Source organism: Hippopotamus amphibius, chromosome 2 (genome assembly GCF_030028045.1).
Source record: "Hippopotamus amphibius kiboko isolate mHipAmp2 chromosome 2, mHipAmp2.hap2, whole genome shotgun sequence".
Lineage (NCBI taxonomy): Eukaryota > Metazoa > Chordata > Mammalia > Artiodactyla > Hippopotamidae > Hippopotamus > Hippopotamus amphibius.
Genome location: NC_080187.1, coordinates 213729042 through 213753224, shown reverse-complemented (window position 1 = coordinate 213753224; position 24183 = coordinate 213729042). Strand labels below are relative to the sequence as shown.

Below are 24183 nucleotides of genomic sequence, written 5' to 3'. Positions count from 1 at the left end.
CAGGTTTCATTCAATATTCCATCGTTCAGTGTTTATTGAGAACCGACCACACATGAGAAGCCATGCTCTCCTCATTCATTTTCTCATGTCGTCTTCACAGTAACTTACGAGGTACATATCATTAACCCCAATTTACACATGAGGAAGACTGAGGCATACCCGGGCAGTAAATGACGAAAGTATTTCATTCTAGAGATTTTGTTTTCCAGTCTCATGCGCTATTATTTACAGCAGGGGATCCCAGACTTTTGGAATACACAGACTGGTAACATTTCAAAAATGATTTTGGGGAACAAACACAGGACCCTATGCCAACATTTTATTTAGCCAAGGACATAAAAAAATACCCTCTCCCAGCATTATGATTTCATAAAAGGGCATTTTAACACAGAAAATATGGCAAGGATATAATGGTAGAATAAAGACAGCCTTCTAAGAAAGGACAGTTGGCAATCTTACCCTAAAATATCCTACATTGTTCTCTCTTTTTTTTTGGTTAAGTTTCAAGCAGAAGTGGCCAAAACATTGGCATTACACAGCATGGGAGCCACTGCCCTACCCCAGAGCTGCCTCTTTAAGCAAGAACAATGCCCTCAGACCACGAGCAAATAAACTTTCAGAATTTCCATACCCCTCTGCCCATCCAGGTTGCCACCAAATAAGATCTGAGGATGATATATAATAATCAGCCACATCCTCACCCCACCCCAGGGTCTTCTGGGTCTTCTGAATCTCTGACATTCAGTGTCCCTTCCAGGGAGGGAAGCCCATCCTCCCCAGCCCCTTCTCTCTTAGACCCAGATCTTTTCTGGGTTTGCATTCCAGCAATATCCAGGCCTCCTGCAGACCCGGCAAGAAGCGCATCTGTCTCTCAGAGGTACTCAGTTCCCCACTGCAGCTGATAGCCACAGCTCTTCTTCCCATCTCAGTCCAGAGGTAGGGCCTTCCCCTTACTGGGGTCCCAAGGTCCTATGTATTCTGTTACAAGACCAACCAGAGCAGACCTCGGGCTTTCTAGGCAATGCTGGAAAGGAGAGGGTGTGAGACCTGGATGGGGCAATGGGGAGAGTACAGAATGTGGGGGTTCCATTCTTTACCTTCTCACTTCTTTAGCCACGCCAGACTCAGAACTGTCTCTCCCTCCTGTACCTGGGCCTGTCCCCATCCCATTCCGTGAGTGTCACCTGGGCAGCAGAGAAGAGCCTGACCTGTGGAGCCCTTGGTTGGGCAGTTCCAGCTCCACCATTTTCTTGCTGTGGAACAGTTAGCTAGTCACTTAACCTCTCTGTGCTTTAGTTCTCCAGCTTGCAAATGGGAGTAAGAATGTTAGGTTGAGCTATGTGAAACTGGAAACATCTGACCATATTTGGCCCACAAAAATTTCATGTGGTTTATTTTAACAAATGAAGTGTGAACTTTAAAGTGTTGGCTACGTCTCTCACCAAATCTGACCCCTCCTCCAGGAAGCCCTCCCTAGCTATCTGCAAGCTTGAGCGAGGTCCCCCTCCTCAAATCTCATTGATTGAGGCATGATTTAGTACACACTTCTCTTCTGTCTTGAGTTTTCTCCTCATTCCTGAACATGAGTATAGATTCCCCACAACTTGGAGCCCATCAAGGGCAAGATCTGGGTCTACGCCTCCTCGTTCCCCCAGGTTGCTGGCGTGCCACAGCTATCCTCTATGATGGTTTTCACAGAGAGAAGACAGGAGAGACCAGGCCTCACAAGGGGTTTCCAGGTGCATGCTTTATCAACGGTCATTTCTTCACCCGAGGGTGGTCCTAGTTGGTCCTCAATGTCTGGTGTTAATTAAATTGAGGGGAAGTGAGGTGCTAGAGGGGGAGGAATTAAGGGACCCTGCCCCCTGGCCAGCCTGTGGCACCAGGGTCCCAGGAAGCTGAACCCTGGTTGTATCCACCATCTACTTCAAGGAGCCCCTTCAGTGGCAGTAACTAATTCCTGGGGTCCCTCACTCGTGTGTTGAGTTGACATGTATGGATCTGCTCTCTGTCCTCCCGAGCTGGTGTGGAGGTCGTGGAAATGAGTCAGACCTGTCCTCCCCTCGGGAAGCTCAGTCCTGAAGGGGACACAGACTGCACTGTATACACTGTATACGGTGCTCAGGTTGGTGGGAGCTCCTAGGCCAGGGGACCCAAAAGGGGGGACATGGCCAAGATTTGCGTGGCCAGGAAGGGGTTCCTAGAGGAGGAGATGTCCCTACCATGGGTCACTGGGAAGCCTGTTTGGGTTGACTTCCTAAAGCTGGGTTAGGGCAGCATAGCTCCTGGCTGACACAGAAGCTCAAAGAAGTGAGTTAAATGGAAGTCTTCCCTCTGCGGCTGGCGCACCAGGGCAGGCAGGGCTCACCGCTGGTTAAGAACACTCCTTCTCAAGGAGACCCAAGGACATTCAGGGATTAGGCCTCCCAGCATCTGTGCAGAGAACTGTCAGCTCAGAGCTGCTCAAAAGTAGAAATGCCAGCAAGCGGTGATGTCACCACCCTAGTCATTCCCTCTCCCCACGGGAGGTCCTGTGGTCCAGTGGGTAGAGTACAGAAAAGCTCCTACCAGGCCGCCCCCTCCCCGCCCTCCCCCCCCCCCCCCCAATCTTGCTTCCAAAATTTCTGCTCTGAATGGGGTGGGAGAGATGGTCACAAGTGGGCTAAGAATGAGAATAAAAAAGTCTTTGAAAAAAAACTTCATGTCATTCCTCAGAGAGTTGGTAGGGCTGGGGGACCTTTTGCCTCCCTCCTGTCAGACTTTGCTGAGCATCCACTTCAGCATTAACCCAAACTCCAACCTTCCCCAGCCAACCCCTTCCCTCTAATGATCCATCCCCACTTCTGAGCTAATCTGTCATGTTGGCCCTGACAGGGTCTGAGTAACCCCTGGGCCATCTTGGCAGCCCCCAGGCCAGGGAGAGGGGGGTCTGGCAGCCCGGCCTGTGTGGATGGGGGTTGGGGTGTCAGCTTTAGAGTGCTGGAGAGGAGTAGAGCTGTATCTCTGGCAGAGCTGCTGGGATTTGTGCATAAACCCAGAGACTGCACACAGATAGAGGACCACAGCCGGATCGCCGGGCCTGGGTGTTGGGGGTGGGGAGGGGACTCAAAGGGAGTGGGAGCTGGGGAGCTGCTCCAGGGTAGGGGGCCTGGGTGGAGCAGCAACTCCCCTAGCGTTGGGGTGTCACAATTTGGATGAGAACCCAACGAGAAGTAGGTCCGCAGCTAGCCCCAGAGTGCCAGGTCGCCCAGAAGAGCCCGCCTGCTGGCTCCCCGCTGCAGCCGGCTGGTCTCCGAAACCCGCATCGGAAACACCCCGGGAGAGGTGCGTGCGGGATCTGACCCCGCACCCGTGGCTGCTGCAGGCGCATTTCCTCGAAGTCTTACCTCGAAGGGCTTGGGTCTCACCCGCGCGCCCTGTGCCTCCCGGAGTTTCCCCCACGCCCTCCTGGCCGGGTCGCTGCGAGGCTCCGCAGGGGAAAGACCAGCGGGGGATTCGCCCCCTCCTGTATCACAGGAAAACCCCGGGAGCGGCCCCGACGCAGTGCATTTCCCGGAAACCCCCTCTCCAGGCGCGCTGCGGGAAGGCCCGGGGCTCCGCATGCAGATGACCCGCTTCCCCGGAGGAGGGTCGGAGACCAGCTGAGAAGCATAACCGGCGGAGAGAGGCGAGCCCGGAGCTCGCAGAAGGAGAGATCGGGAAACCCCGCCCCACCCCCCTATCTTGGGGTGGGGAATTCGCAACCCAAGCTGGAACCCTAGGCTTGGGGTGCGCTCCCAGCCTCTGGCCCAGGAAAGACATTCGAGGGTTGAGGATGAAGCACGCCTCTCACCTCGGCCCCTAAGGTCCGGCGAGGGTCCACCCTGCGCCCCCCGCCGGGCCCGCCTCCGCCCCCCTCCAGGCCCCCGGCCCGCACGCCACTGCCCCTTTAAGAAGCCCAGGTAGGCAGGCCCGGCTGCGGGAGCCGCTCCTATGGCAACCCGCGAGCTGCGGCGGCTTCATGAATATTCCGGGGCGCGGGAGCCGAGCGCTGCCGGAGGGCGCTCCGGGGGAGGCGGCCGCTGATGTAAGCCCGGCGGGCCGCTGGGCTCCGCTCGGCTGCAGCGGGAGCCCCGGGACGGGCCGGCCGGGCTCGGCCGGAGGAAGCGAGGCGAGCTCGCGATTGGCTGGCCACCAAGCCCGGGCGGCGGGACAGACGGACAGCCCGCCCGCCCGCGGGACACACGCCCCAGAGGAGCGCCGGCCGTGCGCTCTGCGCTCCGGGGCGGTTTTCGGAGCGCCGCGGCCGCAGCGCCGCTTCAACCCGCGCCCATTGTTCCCCGCGGGGGCGGGGCGCCTGGAGCCGGGCCGCGCGCCGCGCCCCTGACCGCGGGAGGGAGGGAGCGAGAGAGCGCGGGGTCCCCGCGCCCAGCCCGGCCCGGGAGGAGGCGCAGCGCCGCGAGCCCCGGGACGCGAGCCGGACTGGGAGCCTCCCCGCCTCGCGCAACCTGCCCAGCATGGGCGCCTGAGGCGGCTCGGCGCCGCCGGCGAAGGACGCGTCCCCGCGGGCGCACCGCCCGGCGGGCGGACCTGGAGCCGGTCCGCGGCGCCGCACCCGTGCCCCTGCCCCCGGCCCGGCCCCGGCCCCTGGAGCCATGGACAAGCTGCCGCCGTCCATGCGCAAGAGACTCTACAGCCTTCCGCAGCAGGTGGGGGCCAAGGCGTGGATCATGGACGAGGAAGAGGACGCCGAGGAGGAGGGGGCCGGGGGCCGCCAGGACCCCAGCCGCAGGAGCATCCGGCTGCGGCCGCTGCCTTCTCCCTCGCCCTCGGCGGCCGCGGGCGGCACGGAGTCCCGGGGCGCGGCCCACGGGGCGGCGGACAGCGAGGGGTCGGCCCGCGGTGCGGGCAAGTCCAGCACTAACGGCGACTGCAGGCGCTTCCGCGGGAGCCTGGCATCGCTGGGCAGCCGGGGCGGCGGCGGCGGCGCCGGAGCGGGGGGCGGCAGCAGTCACGGGCACCTGCATGACTCCGCCGAGGAGCGGCGGCTCATTGCCGAGGGCGACGCGTCCCCCGGTGAGGACAGGACGCCCCCGGGCCTGGCGGCCGAGCCCGAGCGCTCCGGCGCCTCGGCGCAGCCCGCAGCCTCGCCGCCGCCGCCCCAGCAGCCGCCGCAGCCGGTCCCCGCCTCCTGCGAGCAGCCCTCGGTGGACACCGCGATCAAAGTGGAGGGAGGCGCGGCCGCCGGCGACCAGATCCTCCCTGAGGCCGAGGTGCGCCTGGGCCAGGCCGGCTTCATGCAGCGCCAGTTCGGGGCCATGCTCCAGCCCGGGGTCAACAAATTCTCCCTGAGGATGTTCGGCAGCCAGAAGGCGGTGGAGCGCGAGCAGGAGAGGGTTAAATCGGCCGGGTTCTGGATTATCCACCCCTACAGCGACTTCAGGTAAGGGGGCCTGGCGACGATCCTGTGGGTTCCCTGAGCAGTCGCAGGCGCGCTTCCTCTCTCTCGGCCCTGCCTCTCAGCCGGAGTTAACTTTCCTTCCTTGCGCTGGGAGCTTGGGGCGCCTCTAGGCTGGAGACACCCCCAGACCTCCTCTTGCACAGAGCTGAGAACTTTCCTCTGTGCTCCTGCCTCGCAGCCTCGTCCTCTCTGGGTCTGGGCCGCATTAGAGGCAAGACGAGAAGGTGAGCCTGGCCTAGCCCTGCCTGCAACCAGGATGAGGCTCTGCCACCTTAAGCCCCACATCCTACCTCCCTCATCTGGGCTGCAGAGTCAGGGTGAACATCCTAAAGGCTGCTCCAGGTCTTTTAGCCTGCAGATCAGGGCTTGGAAGAGAGACCTTTTGGCAGCTGGGCCAGCATCTTGAGCGCAGACCCCAGGCATTAATATCTGCCTTCTGGTGCCCTGGGAAGCTGCAACTGGAGCTGGAGAGCTGAGCTCCTGGAGGACTGAGGTACTGGGGCCTCAGGTCCAGGATAAAAGCCTTCTGCCCCCACCTTAACCCTGGGCCCAGCCCCTCATGCCAAGTGGTGGGCCTGGAGCAGGCACCCTGGGCAGCTGGCATCCAGACTAGCAGGACAGCATGACCTTGTTCATAGTGGTCAGTGAAGATGCCTGGTGTCCTGACTGATGAGCAGTTGTCCTGTGACCCTAAGCCCATCCTGTGCCCCATCCTCACCCCAGTGCCCAAGCTCCAGCAGCTGCTAGGTCTTTCATGGCTTAGTCGTGGGTCTCCAAACAAATGGTATGACTGCGAGTCAGGGAGAGGGAACCCACCCCCTCCTCATCACCTGAGTCAGATGCCACTGAAGAGCAGATACCACTCGGGGCCTGTGGGGGTATCTGTGCAAAAAGAGAGATTGGTGATTGCCTCTGAAGTTGGGATCAGGGGTGCCCTTACCCTAATCAAAATCTTGGGGTTCCCCAGTGCCTCCCTGGGCTTTCCTGATACACAGGATTGAAGCAAGGGTGTGAAACATGTTCACCCTTTTGAGCTGGGTTTAATTCATCTTCTCTCTCTCTCTGGGCCCTGCCCCCTATTTAGCTCGCTTCCCTGCCTACCCTGCTTGCCTGCCAATATAAATGAGCATTTTGCCAACCCAGAGCCCTCTTTGCAAACTCCAGGGAAGCTAGGTTTGTAATGAGAGCAAAGCCGTTTTCCATCCAATGAGAGAGATTTCTCGTGCTGGGAATGACCAGTCAGGCAACACTCAACGGCTTAAAATAGGTGGTAAACCAGAGGGCCCCTACCTTTTCCTTTTTTGAGTAATTGCTCTGCCTAACCCTAATATCCAGGGTTCCCATTCCCAGAGGACATAAGTGGGCCAGAGAACAAACTAAACAGACAGCCACAGTCCTCAAGTTGTGTGAGCTGATGTGGGACCCTCCCATGAGGAACTGTGGCTGGTTCCCGGTGCCAGGTTCCTAAAGTGTGGTTTCCCCTCTGGTCAGTACTGGGACCTGAGGATCCCAGCATGAGCTAGGGAGGAGTGGGCAGGCACTGTTGTCTCCTGCACCCCCAGGGTGTCCTGGGCTCCTCCTCTCTCTGAACTCCCTGGTGGTGATGGCAGGTAGGCCATGTCAGTGTCAACCTCCCTTCCTCACCATCCTCACCCAGCTCCCCGTTGTCTAAAAGCCTCTGTTCAGGGTTCTCACCACCAACCTCACTGCCTGGGGTGGGAGGCTGCTAGGGGCCAATCCCAGGCATGCCTAGCTTCCCTGGCATTGATCAAGCACCTTCTGGGAGCTGGCCCGTGCCCTCCCAGTTGCCCCTTACCCGAGATGTTGAAGGGCTGGGGCCCAGTTGCTTGCATCTATGGGAACCTCCCCTGCCTTCCTGATCTTACTTTGCCTATCTCGGCATATCTATCTGCAGTCCCTTTGCTGCAGAATCTCCTACTAACTGCAGGCCACCCGGGACATGGCAGAGGGGAGGGTGGTAGAGAGGGAGGTGTGGCTGGGCTTAGGTGTTGCTAAACGGGCAATAGAAAAAGGGTCAGGATGGGCTTTCAATTTGGGTTTGTGCAACAAGCAATAGGAACTGGTAGCTGGAAGCGTACACCTTCTGTGTGCAGCCTGGTGCAGGATGGGGTGTAAGGGAAGAAATCCAAAAAAGACTGTCTCTGTGTGGAGGGGTTGTGGTCTGACATCTAGGCCAAAACAGCTGGTCTCATCTCTACAAGGTCAAAGAGGCAAAGACTTGGGCAAGTCTTCTCAGCTCAGAAGACCCACCAGCTCAATCCAGGCGCACCTCCCTGCTCCCCCTCCCCCCCCCAGCCCCACCCCCCACCCCAGCCCACCCAGCACCCTAAGCCTCAGTCCCTTCAGCCACCGGCCTTTGGCCTCTATGTGGAGCCAATCCCCACTGTCCACCTCTGGCTTCACAAGAGCTTCTGCAAGCATTGCTCAGGCCAGTTGAAGATTTATTTATCATTTTGACGGGCAGGAAGCATTGATCCAGTAGGACTGGTTTAATAAAGAATCGCCAGCAAACCATGATAGATTGAGTTTGTGGTTTGGAGTTCAGGGCTTGCTGTCACAGGCTGCTTCCGGCATCTCCTGTTCCTGGGGGAGGAAGGTTGGGTGCCTTTTCCAAGGGCTGGACTGGGCTGTGCTCTGAGGGACCCACATAACTTGGGCCGTGTAGATAATAGGCTTTTCTCGGCTGCATCTGCTTCTCCTCACCACCCTCTTCACGCACACACACCGTGCCCTGGTGACCTCCATGGCTTCTCCAGCCTCCACGAGCTTGTCTGGCTTCCCCTCGCCTTCCACTCTGCATTTGCCTTTTGAACCTGTATTTAGGGTTTGGTAAGGGAAGAGGCCAGAACACGCAGCCCCTCAGGACACTGCCTGGGCTGGTTAGGCTCTTGGGTCCTGGGTGGGTCCTTCCTTCCACATGAGCCATGTCCTGGAAGCCAAGCTTGGTGGTAGGAACCTGGAACGAATATAAAATATTATCTTGTTTTTCCAAGAGGAGAGAAAAAAAGTGGGAACCCCCAGTGAAGATGTACCTGGTTTTGTTCCCAGAAGTTGGTCAGGCGTTCAAGCATCAGGTTCAAGGGGTTGGCCTGGGTGTGTGACATCTAGATGTCTGAGCAGGTATCTTGGGGCTGTGTGGGTGGACATGGGGGCTTACAGGGAAGTCCCTATGCGGGATGTCGGTTCTAGGGCTACTCCTCTGCCCCAGACTCTAGCTTGGTCTTGAGAGTGGAGGCAGGCAGAAGCTTGACCCTTCTCATCCCTCTGCCCCTTCCCTCTCCTAGCCTGAGCCTTCTGAAGCTATGAGGGAGGGAAGGAAACAGAGGGCACGAGAGGGTCCTTTACTTGGGGCAGAAACAGCTGGGCTCCAAATCATGGAAACTGGGCCAATGGCTTGGTAAGTCCCGGGTTTGGCCTAAAATTGACTTCCTGTGCTGGTCCATGGCCCCAGGCGCAGCCGTTGCCCACCTCATATCACTTCCCAGCCCTGTCTGCTATGGGGCCCTGCAGGGGTTATGAGCCTTCTCTGAGCCTCAGTTTTCCCATCTAGAAAAATGGGAATCCTGTTGCCTATGACCATGTCAGACACAAACTGTCCAGCTGTGGAGGTGGAGGTGAGGTGCACTGCCGGAGAGCAGTGACACGGTCGTGAACCACACCGCTCTGCCCTCACTGCTTCTTTTTCTTAGTTCTGAGCAGAGCAGACAGGCTTCTGTCCTTGGCTCAGGCCAGTGGTTCTGAATCTGCGTCAGAGAACTTGCTGGAAAATATAGAGTCTCTATCCAGAAAGATACACGTATCCAGCCACACTCAATATGACACTCAATTTCTGGAGTCTGTGGACCCCCTAAGCTGAAAACCATCAGGTTGTGAACCCTACTCTGGGCCGCCCCAGAAGAGAGTCCTGGCCTGAGACGGGCAGGTGCTCATCTCCCAGAGGTTTCCCTGGGGCCCTCTGTAATCTGAGGCTTGGGCCTCCCGTTGCCTGCAGGACGGAAATGAAAACAGGGGCAGAGTTAGATGCCTGGAGAAGGAAAGGTGCTCTGCTGAGGACGAGTTACTTTTCTGTTTCCTCAGTGCCATGCCCACCTCTCTCCCTTTCAACCATGGGAAGGGCTGTTCAAGGTAGGTGGTGAGGAAGAAGAAGGCAGCAACCTGGCTCTGGGTCTGGGGGGTTCTGGGGCCTTCCTGGGGGCATTGTCCAGGGACACCCACTTGCTATCCGTGTGGAAAGCCAGGCCAAAAGGCGCTGCAGGCCGCTGTGGCACTAGGGGAGGGGGAAGGGCGCCTTGGTGCAGAGGGGAATTCCAAGGTGAGCTGCCTTGGCGGTGCTGTCAGCTGGCACAGTGGGCAGCAGGATTCTCCAGTGATGAGGACGTGCTCAACCTGCTAAGACCGGGGCAGGTGGAGGATGTGCTGTGAAGGCCAGCATCCAGCTCAAGGCCGAGGTGCTCCTCGGATGCCAGGTGCACAGAAACCCAATGGGGTTGGGGGGCCAGGACCATTATATTGCCTGGGTGGAGAGGCCTGGGCTCCAGGTTCTCCCCATTGCAAGGCTTCAGTTCCTGATCTGGACACTGCATGATGAGGCTGGGGGCCTCTCCCCTGCCCAGCCCTGCCCCATTTGTTCCCTTAGCTGCTGTGAGCCGTGAGGCTTTGGGCTGTCAAGTGGCCTGCCTCACACCGTGCTGGGCTGTCTGCCTTCCATGTGCCCTCCTCTCCCATGCTTTAGGGCCTCCGGGTCTTCCGGGATGCCCTCCCAGGCCACTGTGGCCACCATCACGCATCTCTCCATCTCTGCCCACTACATGGCATTTGGATGGAGCGCTGTGTCTGTTATAATGCAGTGCTTCTCACACTGTCATGTCATCCAACTCACCTGGGGATCTGTTAAAATACGGATTCTGACTCATTAGGTCAGGTGGTGGGGTCTGAGATTCTGCATTCCGATAAGTGCCCAGGTGAAGCCAGTGCTGCTGGTGCCCAGCCCAGAACCATGCTTGGAGTACTGAGGTTCAGACCACGCCCTCCACACTTAGCCTGGGCTCCCTGACTCAGTTCCTTGAGGCCAGAGACTATCTTCTCCTCTTGGCCTCTAGCACAAGCACGGCAGGGTGAGTTCTGTGAACTGGGCTGAGCAGCTCTCAGCCACAGAGGTCAGTGCAAACCTGGGGGAGTCAGATTCACAGCCTTCCTCCCTTCCTGCACTGCTGCGTGGACCCTGCTGGCCCTAGATGCTGGCTGTTGGGGCGGGGCCAGCAGGAAGAGGCCAGGTGGCCAGAGGGCCCTCATGAATCCATCCTGTCTCACTGCTTTCGCAGCTCTTCTGCCATTCAGAGGGCCAGAGGGGCGGGCCAGCTGGAGAAGGGGCAGGGAGTGCAGTGACTGCTGTGCTGCAATGAGATTTCCGGGCAGGAACAGATGTTGTCAGTGAGAGAGTCCAGAGGTGCCGGGCAGGAGAGCTGGTGTGAGGGGGCTCTGACAGTGGCTGGTTGGGAGGAGGACAGAGGCATCCGGTGAGAGCAGCCGCCTTGGCACCTTGAGGTTGTGTCAGCGTGTGGCTGACTCTTAATGCCCCCTCCCCCCCCCAGACTATGCCTAGTAGCACCCCCCCAGTCCCCCCGCCCCGTGAGCCGATCTTGCCTGTCACTTCTCTCTGCCCCTGCCCAGCCTGGAAGACACCAGTCTGCATACAGATGACAGGGCTGACACGTGTCACAGCAGCCTGAGTGGCCCTTGTGCCTGCCGCAACACTGGCCACCGTGGGGGAACTCACCTGGAGCAGAAGGTCAAGCCCCAGTCCCCAGGGGGACTTGTCATGTAACTGAGGAGGCAGCCGGCTCGGGCACACACACCTCTTGGCTCAAGGGCTCTCACAAAGCCGCCACTGCCAGTTGGTAATTAACAGAAGGGCTACTGAGGCCGGCCAGGAGGTCCTGCTTGGGCCCAGGGGATGTTGAAGAATCCGCATTTCCCAGTCAGAGCGGGCCATGGGGAGGGCAGGGGCATTGCCTTGGCGTCAGAGAGGATGTTCTCTGCCAGCCAGGCTTTACTGAGAAAGCATTGCCAGGGCCCTGGAAATCTGCGATCCCAGAGCCTGGGAGGCCGCTCTATCATCAGCACCTGCCCAGAGCTGGGGCAGCACAGAGAGGTGGTGAGCTCCCCGTCACCGAGGGTGCTCAAAATGAAACAGCAGTACTTACACCAGAGGTTGCTAAGCTGCATCCTGTGGACCAAATACAGTACCCAGATGTGTTCTGTTTGGCCAGCATAGTGTGTCATAACAAGTCTGAGACAGTGTTTAAAACGGAAAGATGTAAGACAAAAATTTGGCTTTCCAGCTTCTCTTGAAAAATTAGAAACTCTGGCAGCTTCAGCTCCACATTCCCACCCGCAGCAGGGAGCTGGAGCACACTAGAGGCTTTAAACTGTATTTTGCTCTCCAGTTGCCCACAGTCCCCACCTGTGGCCACGCCACACATGCACATTTAGACGCCTGACCCCCTTAGGGTTCTGAGTTTACAACCCTCAGGTCGAACCAATAGAGACTAAAACCAGGTGGACTCACGTACTAATAACCACTGTTTATGAAGCATTCAGATGTGGCAGGCTGTGCTAGGAGCTCCGTTACTCATGTCTCATTTATTCTTCATAGTGGCCCAAAAAATAGGTTCTATTATCCCCAGCTTACAGATAAGGAAACTGAGGCTCTGATGGGGGGAAAAAAAAGATTTGCTCCAAATCACACAGCTGTGAAGCACCAGAACTGAAATGTGAACCTGTTCTCTAGGACTTGAGACTCATACGTGTCCCTTTTCTTTCTTCCTTCTTTCTTTTCTTTCCGTGTGTGTGTGTGGTGTGTGTGTTACCTTTTGAAAGCTAAATTACAAAAGTAGTTCAAGAAAACATTCTCCTGAGAGTGAAAACATTGCAGATAATGCTGGACACACATGATTGTGTGAAGGGGCTCAGCTGGCACGGGAAATTTAACAGGTCTCAGAATACCAGATCCAGACAGGGCTTAGTAAGCTCCTGACCTAAAGCCTTTACTTTATATGTGGGGAGCAGAGGACCAGAGAGGGAAAGTGACAGGCCCAAGGTCACAAAGTAAGTCAGAGATGAAACCAGAACCCAAGCGGGTTATGTAACATCTGGCTCAAAGGTTTTAAGGCTCTGCAGTCTACCCCATCCCCAGCCAGAAGGGTCCAGAGAAGGCTTCTCCTGAATGGTCTCATCACTGGACCTTTTTCTTGCCTGTCCAGCCCCACAGCTGAATTTTGAAGTGTTAGGTGTTTTCAGGGCCCCATGTTAATTTAAGGTCATCAATGAGAAGGGAGTCTTTCCATAGCTGAAAATGCAGCATCTGGAGGCTGAGACATGCCTGTCCTAACCCCACCTCTGGGGCTGCTGCTCCTGGGGATCTGGATGCTTGTCCACCTGCTCCCCCCACCCCAGCATGTCCCGACTGCTATGGAGACCTTTGGGATTTTGGAACCATATCCAGATGCCATTGACACATATATTCCTTGGTATGAGTGTTTGGGGTTCAAAGGGGAAGGGAACAAGTAGCCCCTGGTATCTGTTCTCGCCACCAGAGAAATAGGCGGTCATGTGGTCCGTTCATCACATCTTTCTGAGAAGTGAAGAAGTGGAGTCAGTCTGTAGTTTAGGGCTCAGTGTGTGTCCAGGGTCGGGGCTCTATGTTCAGGATCGGGCTTCAGCCTGGGACCAAGGTAAGGCCTTGGTTTGAGGTCAGGGACTGGAGTCCTTGAACAAAAGCTTTGAGCCAACCCCAATGCCTCCCTGAGGCACCAGGGCTGGGGGCAGGGCGGGCATGTGGCCCACTCCATCCTATGCTCCGCCCCCCAGGAAGCCTTCCCTTCCTTTAAGCTCCCTGAGCTCCTACACCTCTTAGCATCTGAGCCAGCTGCCTTTGGTCTTCTCGGGGAGGTAAAGTACAAATTATAAATACACAACGGTGCCACTGCTGCCGACGCCAGAGCCACCAAATCTCACACATGACCACTCCCGCCCTGCTCTGGTCTTTCATTGTTTGGGGCTGTGTCTGTCTTCCCAGCCAGGCAGCCAGCTCGTGGCTCCTGCAGAGGGGCGCTCTGGGCTGGGCAGAAAGGTGTGCTGGCTTGGTAGAGGGATTCTCTACTCCCCACTGTACCTCCAGCTCTGGGCTCCCACAAATTGCAGAGCAAGCAGTGGGGCCTCCAGGTCTGCTTACGGCAGCTGCGGGGGCCTGATAATTGGCTGATGATTTTGTGTCTGTCTAAGCATTTACCAGTGTGGGTGGACGTGTTATGTCTGTACGAACGAGGCTTTAAGAAATTAATACATAACATGGGGCTGGCTAATATGTTGTCTTCTGGGCTTGGGGAGGGGCAGACTAAGGGAGGTCGTGCCCACTGGGAGACCAGATGGTCCATTCCAAGACTGTTTTCACCCATTATGGAGAATGGGGGTCACCACCCATCTGGCAAAGAGGAGAGCAGGATTTCGGTACCTCTTAGGGTCCCCTGGTCTGGTCTGGGGGAGGGCATGCAAGAGACCAGTTTGGACTGATGGTCTGGGAAAGCTTCCTGGAGGAAGCAGAGCTGAGCTGGATCTGAAGGAGAGAGAGAACCATCCTGCACACTTTCTTGGAGGCGAGTGTCTGGGAGCTTGAGCTGCCTGGCTGGGGTGGGTTTTGGCAGACAGGGCAGATTGCTCAGATCCTGCTGTTTTGGACCTGCACTCCTTAAGCTTTGCCCTTGAGGACTCTGACCCCACAGCCCTGGGTCTTGCCCCTCATGCTGCCTGAGTGTGTGTGTGTGTTTGCATGTGTGTTGGTGTCTCTCTCTGGCTTCTCACCCTGGGTCCTTGCAGCCCAGGGGACCTCTCCTAGGCCCTGTCTCCAGCTGCACAACCTCTGAAAAGACTCCCTTCTTCTGCCATCCTAGGCCCGGAAGGCAGGTGTTACCGCTGCAATAATGTCACTGAGTGTGTGGCCTGGAGCCCAGAAGTAATTACCCTGCGGTTCCCCGTCGCAGGCTGGAGCAGCCCCCGTCAATGATTAACCTGAGTCCCCGGTCACTTGATGCCAAAGCCAGCGTGGGCTTCTCCCACCTACAATTTGTTAGAGGATACGGGGCACTTATCCCCTTCCCCAGGGACAGAAAAGACCCTCACCCTCAGGTCCACAGGTCTTATCAATGCCATTGGCAACTTTTAGGAGAAACTTGGTCCAGCAGGGGAGACTGCAGCTGTGGCCTATCCTTTTGCAACATCGGAGCTGGCCCAGCCTGGAGCCCTGGGCCTCTCATCCCAAGCTTTCCCAGCTTGTAACTGTCCACCTCCCCCCACGCTGAGTTTGCCCTCCTGACCCTCGTCCTGTTCTGCTGTGTGGCCTCAGCAAAGTCCTTTCCTCTCTCAGTGTCCAGCGTCAGGGCTCAGTCTGAGACTGAGAAGGGAGCAAAGCTAATTGGCCAAATAGGTATTGAACCCGTAATCCTGACCCCATTAGTACAAATTGAGCCAGCAGGGCAGGGACAGCACCGCTGACAAGTAGAGCTGATGAGAATCTCCCTCCCTCTCTGCTGAGACTCTGCCAAGGCCCATCCGGGCGTGATCTTGGATTTACGCGGCCCTTGTGCTCCTGGAGTGGGTGGGGGGTTCCTTACCTCCTGGCCTCTTTCTGCAGAGTCTTTGCCAGCCTCTCTCCTGGGGATTAGGGCGCGGGGGCTCCCTAGCCTGTCGTGTGGTTATGCTGTAACCCGTTAGCCACTGTGAGAGTGGAGATCACGCTTTCTTTGTTCCCTGGGCAAAGGTCCCAGCCACCTCTTCTAGAGGTCCTCTCCTGGAAGCTCCGACCTGCCCTTGGAAGAGTTCAGATGTGCAGATCCATGGAGACCACAGGTGACCTTGGACAGCTGTGGCTGGAAGAGTCCCGTGGGGCAGACCAGCAGGAGCATTGACTTTGGGATTGGCAGGGGAAGGAAGTGTGACAAGCTGTCCATCCTGCCCCAGAGGCTCTGGGGAGTCACCCTCCTGCCATGTTGCACCAAAGCTTCTGCTGACGGAGCCCAGGGGGCTGGCTGTGAGTAAGAGGCCAGATGAAGACTTGGCTCTGCCCCAGCCAGCTGTGTGGGCTGAGCCGAGACCTCACCACCCTGGCCTTGCTTTCCTCATCTGAAAATGGGACCAAAGAGGGGGTTTTAGCATGACTCCCAATTCAAAATCGGTAGCTGTAGAGTCACCTGGGAGCTTTATGCAGTTACGGATGCCTGGGTGTCCGTGGGTGAGGCCCAGGCGGGTGTAAGTTTGGGGAGCACCCAGGTGATTCTGCTTCCGTCACTTGAGGAGTCAATGAGCTGGCACCCCTAGGGCCCCTTCTGTGCTAGCAGCCTGCGGTTCTCTGACTGCACTGCGTCCATCATAGCCCTTCAGCACTCCCCAGAGCTGGGGGCTGAAATACACCCAGGCCATTCATGACGGCCCCTCCCCAGGGAGTCGTTCCCTTTTCTTCCTCACCGCTTGTTAGCAAAGAGAACCATAAAACTCTGGGGTTGGCAGGACCCCAGAGAACATGACCCTTGCTTAGTGTCCTTGTCAGACTGTGTTTTCCTAGAGGCAAGGCGGAGTCCTGTCCAGCTCATGTCCCCAGAGCCCAGGCACTCCCAGGAGACCCTCATCCTAACAAGAAGAGGGCCACGTAGAGACCCTCCCAGAGTCAATATTTAGCCACCTTCTATGGGACAGCCCTCCCCTGGTGTCATCGTTAGCCCTGTTTGTCACCAGTGCTGCTTGTCCTTAGGAAGTTCTGCCTGGAATGCATCCTGTTTCCTCCTCCGCAGGGGCACGCCCTTCCTGCAGGAGCAGGTGAGCTTCCTACCTAATTTCCCCTGAGCTGGTGCTCACATGCTACGCCACCGCAATATTCTATTTGTGTTCCCTTAAGTGCGGAGAGCTGTGTTTGAGCCTTTTTTGTTTCCTATAAGGCAGGTGAAGACGTTCTCCAGTTGCTGGTCCCCTCCACAATTTTCCCCAAATGCTCTTGTCAGTTGAGTGAAACTCAGAGAGGTTAGGCCACTAGCCTGAGGGAACACAGCGTCCTGGCAGTTCGGGGCGGCGGTAGAGCAGGTGACCTCTGCTATATAGTTTGGTGTGTGTGTATGTGTGTGTGTGCACTCTTATGCTAGTGTGTCTGTGAGTGCACAGATTTAGGGTCTGCAGAGGAGGTGTAAGACCATGAGAGATGCAACGGGTTGATGTCTTGGTGTCCCTTGTATTCAGGCCTGTGCTCAGCTGTGCCACTGAGAAGGTGCAGTAACAATCCTTTCCCCGAGGAGCTCTTCCTCTGCTGCCTTCGTGGGTCCCCACATCCTCAGAAGAGTCCTAACGTCTCAAGTCTGGCATTCAAGATGCCCCCGTCTTTTCTTCAGATCAGTATTGAGTTGGGGGAGGGGCTGTCATGGTTTTCTGAGCTGTGCCCTCTTCTCTCAGCAAGCTTCCCATCTGGCCAGCGGCTCTTGGCTGGCCTCTTTAGCCTCTGCACTGCAGAGGTCCATGGAATCAGTGTGTCTTTAGAGCTTGTCTGGCTCCATCCTCTCATTGTACCAATGGGGACACTGAGGCAGGGACTGTGAGAGGCAGGGACTTGTTCAAGGGCACACAGCAAGAGACTGAGATGGGTAAAACCCAAGACTCTCGGGCCCCTGGCCTAGCTTCTGTCTGCTGTGTAGCAGAGCCCTCCTTCCTGCAGCCACAACACCAAACTTCCTGACCAGTGGGCACTCTCAGGCCCTCTCCTCTTTGGGGCTTTTGTGCCCAACAAGCCATGCTGCCCCTCACCCCTAAGACTGAGGGCTGCTTGAGGTGGGACCAGTCCACATACTTCCAGATCCCCATAGTCCTCAGGCCGGGACCTGCATCTTAGTGGTTACAAGAATAATAATGATGGTGGTAACAGCCAGCATGCGTTGTGTATTTACACTGTGTAGCATATTATTACTATTATCTCACTGAATTCTCAGAATCCTTTGAGGTGGGATTCATGTTCTCATTTTGTACATGAGAAAACAGACTCAGAGAGGTTAAGTGATTTGTCCAAGGCTACACAGCCAGGTGTTCAAACACTAGAGTGCTTAACTGCTGCACTGTCTGCGGCAGCCTGGCTTCTCCAAGTGTGGTCCCTGGACCAGCAGCCTCAACACCACCTGGAAGCCTGCTAGCAATACAGGTGTCAGCCCTCACCCCACACCCAGTGAAGCCGAGTCTGTCTTGGTGAGATCCCCAGGTGATTTGTGTGCATTTTAAAAAAAATAAATTTATTTATTTATTGGCTGCATTGGGTCTTCGATGCTGCACACGGGCTTTCTCTAGTTGTGGTGAGTGGGGGTTACTCTTCATTGTGGTGCACGGGCTCCTCAATGCGGTGGCTTCTCTTGTGGAGCGTGGGCTCTAGGCACGTGGGCTTCAGTAGTTGCAGCACATGGGCTCAATAGTTGTGGCACACAGGCTTAGTTGCTCCGCGGCATGTGGGATCTTCCTGGAGCAGGGATCAGACTGGTGTCCCCTGCACTGGCAGGCAGATTCTTAACCACTGCACCACCTAGGAAGTCCCTGTGTGCATATTACAGTTTAAGAAGCACTGTGCTATATGATTGAAAGATCACAGAAGGGGAAGGGCAGATTCAGGCAGTTCCAGCCCTCACACAGCTCACCTCTTCCACGGGGAATGGCCGAGACCAGCCCTCATGTTGAGGGTCTGGTGCCTCAGCCCAGGACGGAGAGGGACCAGGGAGGAGGCAGCGGGTAAAGGGTCGTTTTGTGTGGGTCTTCAAAAACAGAAACAAAACTAAATTTTGTTCTTCAGATAACAGATCATCCTTTCAGAAAAGTGAGACCCTAAAGATAACGCCCAAATCCCAACAACTCACTCAGAAACCAAGCGCTAGCGAGATGCCCTTGGCTCTGAATCTGCTTGGGAGGCAGCCTCAGGCGGCCGAGGGAGCAGCTACCTGGGAGCCCTGTGATTCTGAGTCAGAGATTTTGAGGTGGGTTAAAAATAGAGCCCTAGTGGCCAGGCGGGGGTGGAAGCAAGGCAGCGATTCATCTGCTGTAGGGGGAGACCCCAGGGTCACGGAGGAGCCGCGAAGGGAGGCTGAGCCAGAAGGAGGGGGCCTGGGAGGTGGGGGCGTTTCTTCCCCTCAGAGGCCCGAGCTGAGGGCGGTGGGAGGCGGGGAGGCTAAAATGCCCGACTCCTGCGCCCCGCCCCCCTCGGGTGGGTGGAGCGTGGTGAGGGGGCGGGGCCGCAGCGCGGCCTCTGAGAATGATCAAGGAGAGCCTGGATGCGGAGGGGACCGGGAGTGGGGGGCTGGGGTGGGGGTGGGGGGGGGGGTCGACGCTTCTCCACAGCTGTTACTGGTTGTGAGGGACGGTAGGCAAGGAAGGTGCCCCACGTGTGTGCGTTCCCACGTGTGTGTGTTGTGGGCAGGCACGTGGTCTCCATTGCCTATTACACCTGCCCTTCAAGTGGCCTCCCTCTGTCTCCTCATCCTTAACCGCCTCCAGAAAATCTGCTCCTCCTGCCCTCGCGTCAAGACAGCACCTTTGTCTGCGCGGCCGCCTAGGAGTTCCCTGGGGACCCATGTGTCTCTCCCGTGACATACGTTGGAGGATGCTTCACAGCATGGGACACGGGTCAGTGGTTAATGGTGGATTTATTTTTCTAATTGAAAGGTAGGATTTGCCCATTATAGGGAATTTAGAAAATAAAGGTGTCATGGAGACAAAAATCACCCATAATCCCACTACTTAGAAATATCAGTGTTAACATGTTAGTGTATTCTTTTTTATTTTTATTTTTGGCAGTCTCCCTCCCCACAGTAGTTTTTAATCCACCCATTTATTTGACAATAAGACAATTTTCCTGAGGACCCCCCCCCGCCCCCGCCCGCCGCCCTGGGCCCAGCTATGTGTTTACATCTTGGAAAAGGAAGAGAAGTCATTTCTGCTCTTGGGGAGCACACAGCAGGTTTGGGGAGATGAGACTCCTCCTGGGTTGGCAAGGTGGGGGCGACCGTAGGGGGGTTACAGAGGAGAAGTGGAGCTGCCGCCTCCTTGCCCTCCCCGCCCCTCCCTCCTGGATCTGTGCCGAGCCTATCTGGGAGAAGGGAGCATCCCCCAAGTCCCCACCGAGGGGGTGCACCTGTAACAGGGGGCTTGGCGTGTTCTGCCCCCTGTGGGCCTGTGCTGGTAAGGCTGGACGCACAGTCAGAACCTTGGTTGCCACCTTTAGCCTGTGTCCCCCCACCAGCCCCCTGTCATCCCACTGTGTCGGAACCCCAACCTCAGGTTTCTCCCGGCCCGTCTCTTGTTCATCTACCTTCCCCCACCTCCCTTTCAACTCCTCCCTCCTTCTCTGTGACGTTCTCACCATCATCCTCACCAGGTGAGGGCCATTTGCTAGTGGATGTCGCTGGGAGTCTTTGTGTCTTGGGGGTTTGGATGGGATGCATTCCTCCCTGATCATCGGAGGCCTGTGAAAGCCTTGTGGAAAGGAGTCGGGGTCTCGGAGGGCTGCCCGTTTTGTGTGGCTTCTGCTGGGCCTCGTGCCACTCAGCCTTTGGCTCCCAAGGGATTCATTCATTCATTTGTTCACTCATCCACCCATTCCCATGTTTCCACCCATTCTCATGTTTTTTGGACCTACCTCATAAAAGACACAGTGCTGGGTTCAGAGAGTCCGGTGACCACAAGATAGACAAACATGCTAGAGCAGCACAGATGAGGGGTGCCTAGCCAGATTTCCTAGGAGACAGAGAAGATCTCCCAAGAGAAGTGATGGCTCCTCTGAACCAAGGGGGCTGGGGTGGGCACAGGTGGGGAGAAGAGCTCCAGGCAGATGACAGCATGTAGGAAAGCCCAGAAGAGAAGGGAAGTGCGGTGAGTCTGGGGCACTGAAAGCTGCTGAGTGTGTCTGGAACAGGGCACCTCGCACAGGGGAGGTATGGTGAGAATCAAGACAAGAGAGGAGGCCAAGCCCAGATCAGGAAGTGCCCCAGAATGACAGTGAGGAACTTGGATTTTAGCTGGGAGCATTGAAGGACTTTGGGCTTGGCAAAGCATGGAGAAGATGTGAATCCTACCGTGGGCCCTGAGGTCTGTGGGGTCCTGGAAGAGGCAGGAGCCCAGTTAGGAAGCTGCTGAAGTAAGCCAGATGGTGGGTTGGTGAGCTGTGCTGGATCCCACGTGACTGAGTGTTGGAAGGTAAGCGAGATGGGAGAGTCGAGGATAATTCCCAGGTTTATAGGCTAAGCATTTTAGATGGCTGGTGGTATCACGTGCTGGGAGCACAAGTTTGTGGGGGAAGCTAAGTTATATCTGGCTATGTCAAGAATGAAGTTCCGATGGGACACCCAGGTGTAGATGTGTAGTCAGCAAGTGAACACATGGCTGTGGGGCTCGAGAGAGAGGTCTGGTTTCGAAGCCAGCAGAATAAGGCAGCCTTGGGAGTTGGTGAGGTCACCCAGGGAGAGCGTAAGGAGGGAGAGGAGGTGGGGGCCCAAAGGAACAAAAACATTTAAAGGTCACGCAGGGGAAGAGGAGCTCTTGCAACGGGAGGGAAAGGAGAGACAGAGAGAACGAGAAGAGCCAGCGGAGCGGGGTGTCTCAGGAGAAATGGCGCACAGTGTCAGATGATACAGAGGGTCAAGGCGAAAACAGACCAGAAAGTGTCTGTGGGATTTTGCAGCAGGATGTGTGCGCTGGCAGTGTTGCTGGAGGGTTGAGAGGCGTGCTGGGGACAGACGTGGAAGTGAGGGTGGGGATGGCCACACGTCTTTCAAGAAGCTCAGTTCTGAGGGGAGAAGAGGTAAGACAGTGGGGACTCAGGAGAGATTTTATTTTTTTAAGTGTAGAGAGCTTCAAAGCTGATGAGAAAGGATGAGTAGAGAGGGAGACTGAAGATATGGGTGAGAGGGGATAACCTGTAGATTAGGTTCCTGGGGGAGGAAAAAGGGAACAGTGTCGAGAGGGCCGGTGGAAGAGTCACCGATTCCCTTGTGACTGGGGGAGGGAATGGGGTGAGGGAGAGACAAGCAAGGGAGTAGTCTGGTGGCAGGAGGAGGACGGGGTTATTCTGGGGGCTTCTGTTTTCTCTCTGAAGTAGAGGTGGTGTTATCTGCTGTGGGGCGGGGCGGGGGGGCAGGAAGCGGGGAAATGGTGGTTTCAGAGCTTTGAGGAGAGAGGAGATAATTTGGAAAAGCTGCTGTGGGGAATGGGTGGGAAAGGTTATTAGGGTCTCCTGGAGGATGAGCTGGCAGAGCTGAGAGCCCAGCTGAGCATGGAAACCCCGATGAGGAAACAGAGGCACAGGGAGCTAAGGCACTTGGTATTTAGTAGGACTGGTCTGAGGTTGTGGGGTTTTCTGCACAGCCCCGCCCCCCCCCCCCCCCCCATGTAAACAGAAAAAGATCTGGTGATGGCCCTGAGCTAAGGTTGTGATCTGGTGAAGTGGGTGCCAGGAGGATGGGGCAAGAGAGGTTGGTGAGCAAGACCATTACGTCTGGGGGGGCTGGGAGAAGGCAGGAGGGTCCTCATGCGAGGATTAGAGGGTCAGCCAAGTGCAGGCTCCTGGGACACTAAGGAATAGACTAGCACGATCGGATAAGAGAGCTGGAAGGAAAGGAGGTTAGGGCAAGAGAGGGCATTGCTCATCTGAGATTAGAGGTGGACCAACTGGAGACAGTGACCCAGTCCAAGGTGTGCTGTTGGAATGGATTGGAGTGAAGACATTAGAGGCAGGACTTCAAGACACAGGGAGGCTGGGTATCATTGGGTTGATAAGAGGGAATAGAAGTCACCTAGGATGATGGCAGGATTTGGAACAGAAGGTTGTGAACCAGGTTCCAGCATCACTAGGGTCCCCAAGGGTGGCAGGTGGATGCTGGAAAGATGGCCAGCAAGTGACAAGATGCTCAGAGGATCTTGTAGATACTCCTGCCACAGGAAGGAAGAGGCATCACTGTGGAAGGGGGAAGATGCTCACTCCACCCTGACCCTGAGCTCTGTGGGGTTTGGGAGTGTGATGTCCTTAGGACACAACTAAGGTTCAGTTAAGGGGAAAAGCAGATGGGCTAGGGAGTGAAGAAGTTAAGGGTGAAGGTGCTGTGGAGGAGAGCACAGGAGACAGGTTTGGGAGGGAGAGAGGGAGTTGGAGAGTCACAGAGTTTGGGAGAGAGAAAATACTACCAACTGGGTTTCTATTTGTACAGAGTGATTAGAAGTGGGACTCTGGAGTCAGGCTGTTTGGGTTTGAATTCCTGATCCACCATATACAGCAAATTTCACAACTTCTTGTGCCTCAGTCTCCTCAGCTATAAAATGGGCATAATCGTAGTATCTACTTCATAGGGTTTTTATGGGGATTAAATGAGATAGTCTGTATAAGGGACTCAGATGAGTGCCTGGCAAATAGTAAGTGCCCAACAGATGTTGATGTCTGTCCTCCTCTGTTCTCATCATCTTCATGATCAGCTTGTGCAGTTATCTGTGCTGGGCCTAGAATGGAAGGGCAAGCTCCCAGCTTCCATCCATTTCTCAGACACAAAGACTCATGGCTTCTTTATTGAGGGCCTGGAAGGAGAGTTAGGTGGTATCTGATGAAAGAGGCAGGATGCGATGACTGCTAACATAGACACACTGCATGGTTAGGTGAAGTTCATGGAGGAGGAGGCAGTTGAACTGGGCTTTGGATGAGAGAAGGGATTTCAGAAGATGGGGGTTGAAGTGGTAGCGGTGGTTCTCAGGAGGAGGAACCAGGAGGTGGATGGAGATGGTGCCAAAAGTGGGGTGTCCAGTTGGCTCCTGTGAAGGAAGTGGAAGGGAGAGAAGAGAGGTCAGGGGGTGCCAGACCAAGGAGCTCGAGGCTTCTTCTGTAGTCAGAGGGGGTCTACCAAAGGGGGGTTCAAGCACGAAGTGACATAATCATAATGTCCGGGCAGGGAACCCAGAGAGCATGTGACTTGGAGGGAAGGAGAGCGGAGGCTGGAGACCAGGTGGGTGGCAGGGGCAAGGGTCCGAGTGAGGAGTAGTGAGGAATTGATCTAGGACAGAGCAGTTGGGGGCCGATTCAGAAGCTGTCATTGAAGAGGCTAGACAAGACTTGGCCACTGCTTGGGGGGGGCCTGCAGGGGCAGGTGGGAGGAAAGAGAAAGCAGCTGAGGATAACCGTGAGGTTTCCAGCCCCGGTGATTGAAATGCTGACTGTGCCGTTCAGCTTTGAGGAGGTAGATGCTGAGCTCAGCCTTGGACTTGTTGGGTGGAGGAGCCAGCAGGCCCTCCAGGTGGCAGGTGGGAATGCAGTCTGGTGCTAGGAGTGGTGTCTGAGTGGGAGCCGTCTGCACAGCGGGAGGGGGTACAAGAAGGGGCCGTGGGTGTGCCGCTCATCCAGGAGAAGGCACGGGGAGCTCCCCTGTCGCCAGTACTGCAGGGACACAGGCGTGTCTGGGATGAGGCTCCTGCCCTCAAGGAATCACAGTGTTCTAGGAGATCCAGAGCCATGGCTTAGGCTGGGCTGTGGCTCCATCAGTGAGAGGTTGGGGAGGCCCAGAAGAGGCAGCACTGCAGGTGAATGTTGAAGGATGGAAAAGATCTTAATGGACAAAAACCAGACATCCTCTTTCTTCCAGCTGACAGGAGTCCCAGTGGATATCATTTGCGTCAAAATGTTG

At 56.2% G+C, this 24183-nt stretch overlaps 1 protein-coding gene across 1 annotated transcript in view; it reads left to right on the top strand.

Moving 5' to 3' along the window:
- Positions 1–4634: 4634 nt before the first annotated feature.
- HCN4 (hyperpolarization activated cyclic nucleotide gated potassium channel 4) overlaps positions 4635–24183 on the top strand; it is a 40598-nt gene continuing 21049 nt past the window's right edge. Inside the window, exon 1 of the mRNA XM_057723615.1 lies at positions 4635–5422. Within this exon, the coding sequence (XP_057579598.1) occupies positions 4635–5422 (788 nt within the window). The remainder of the gene's footprint in view (positions 5423–24183) is intronic.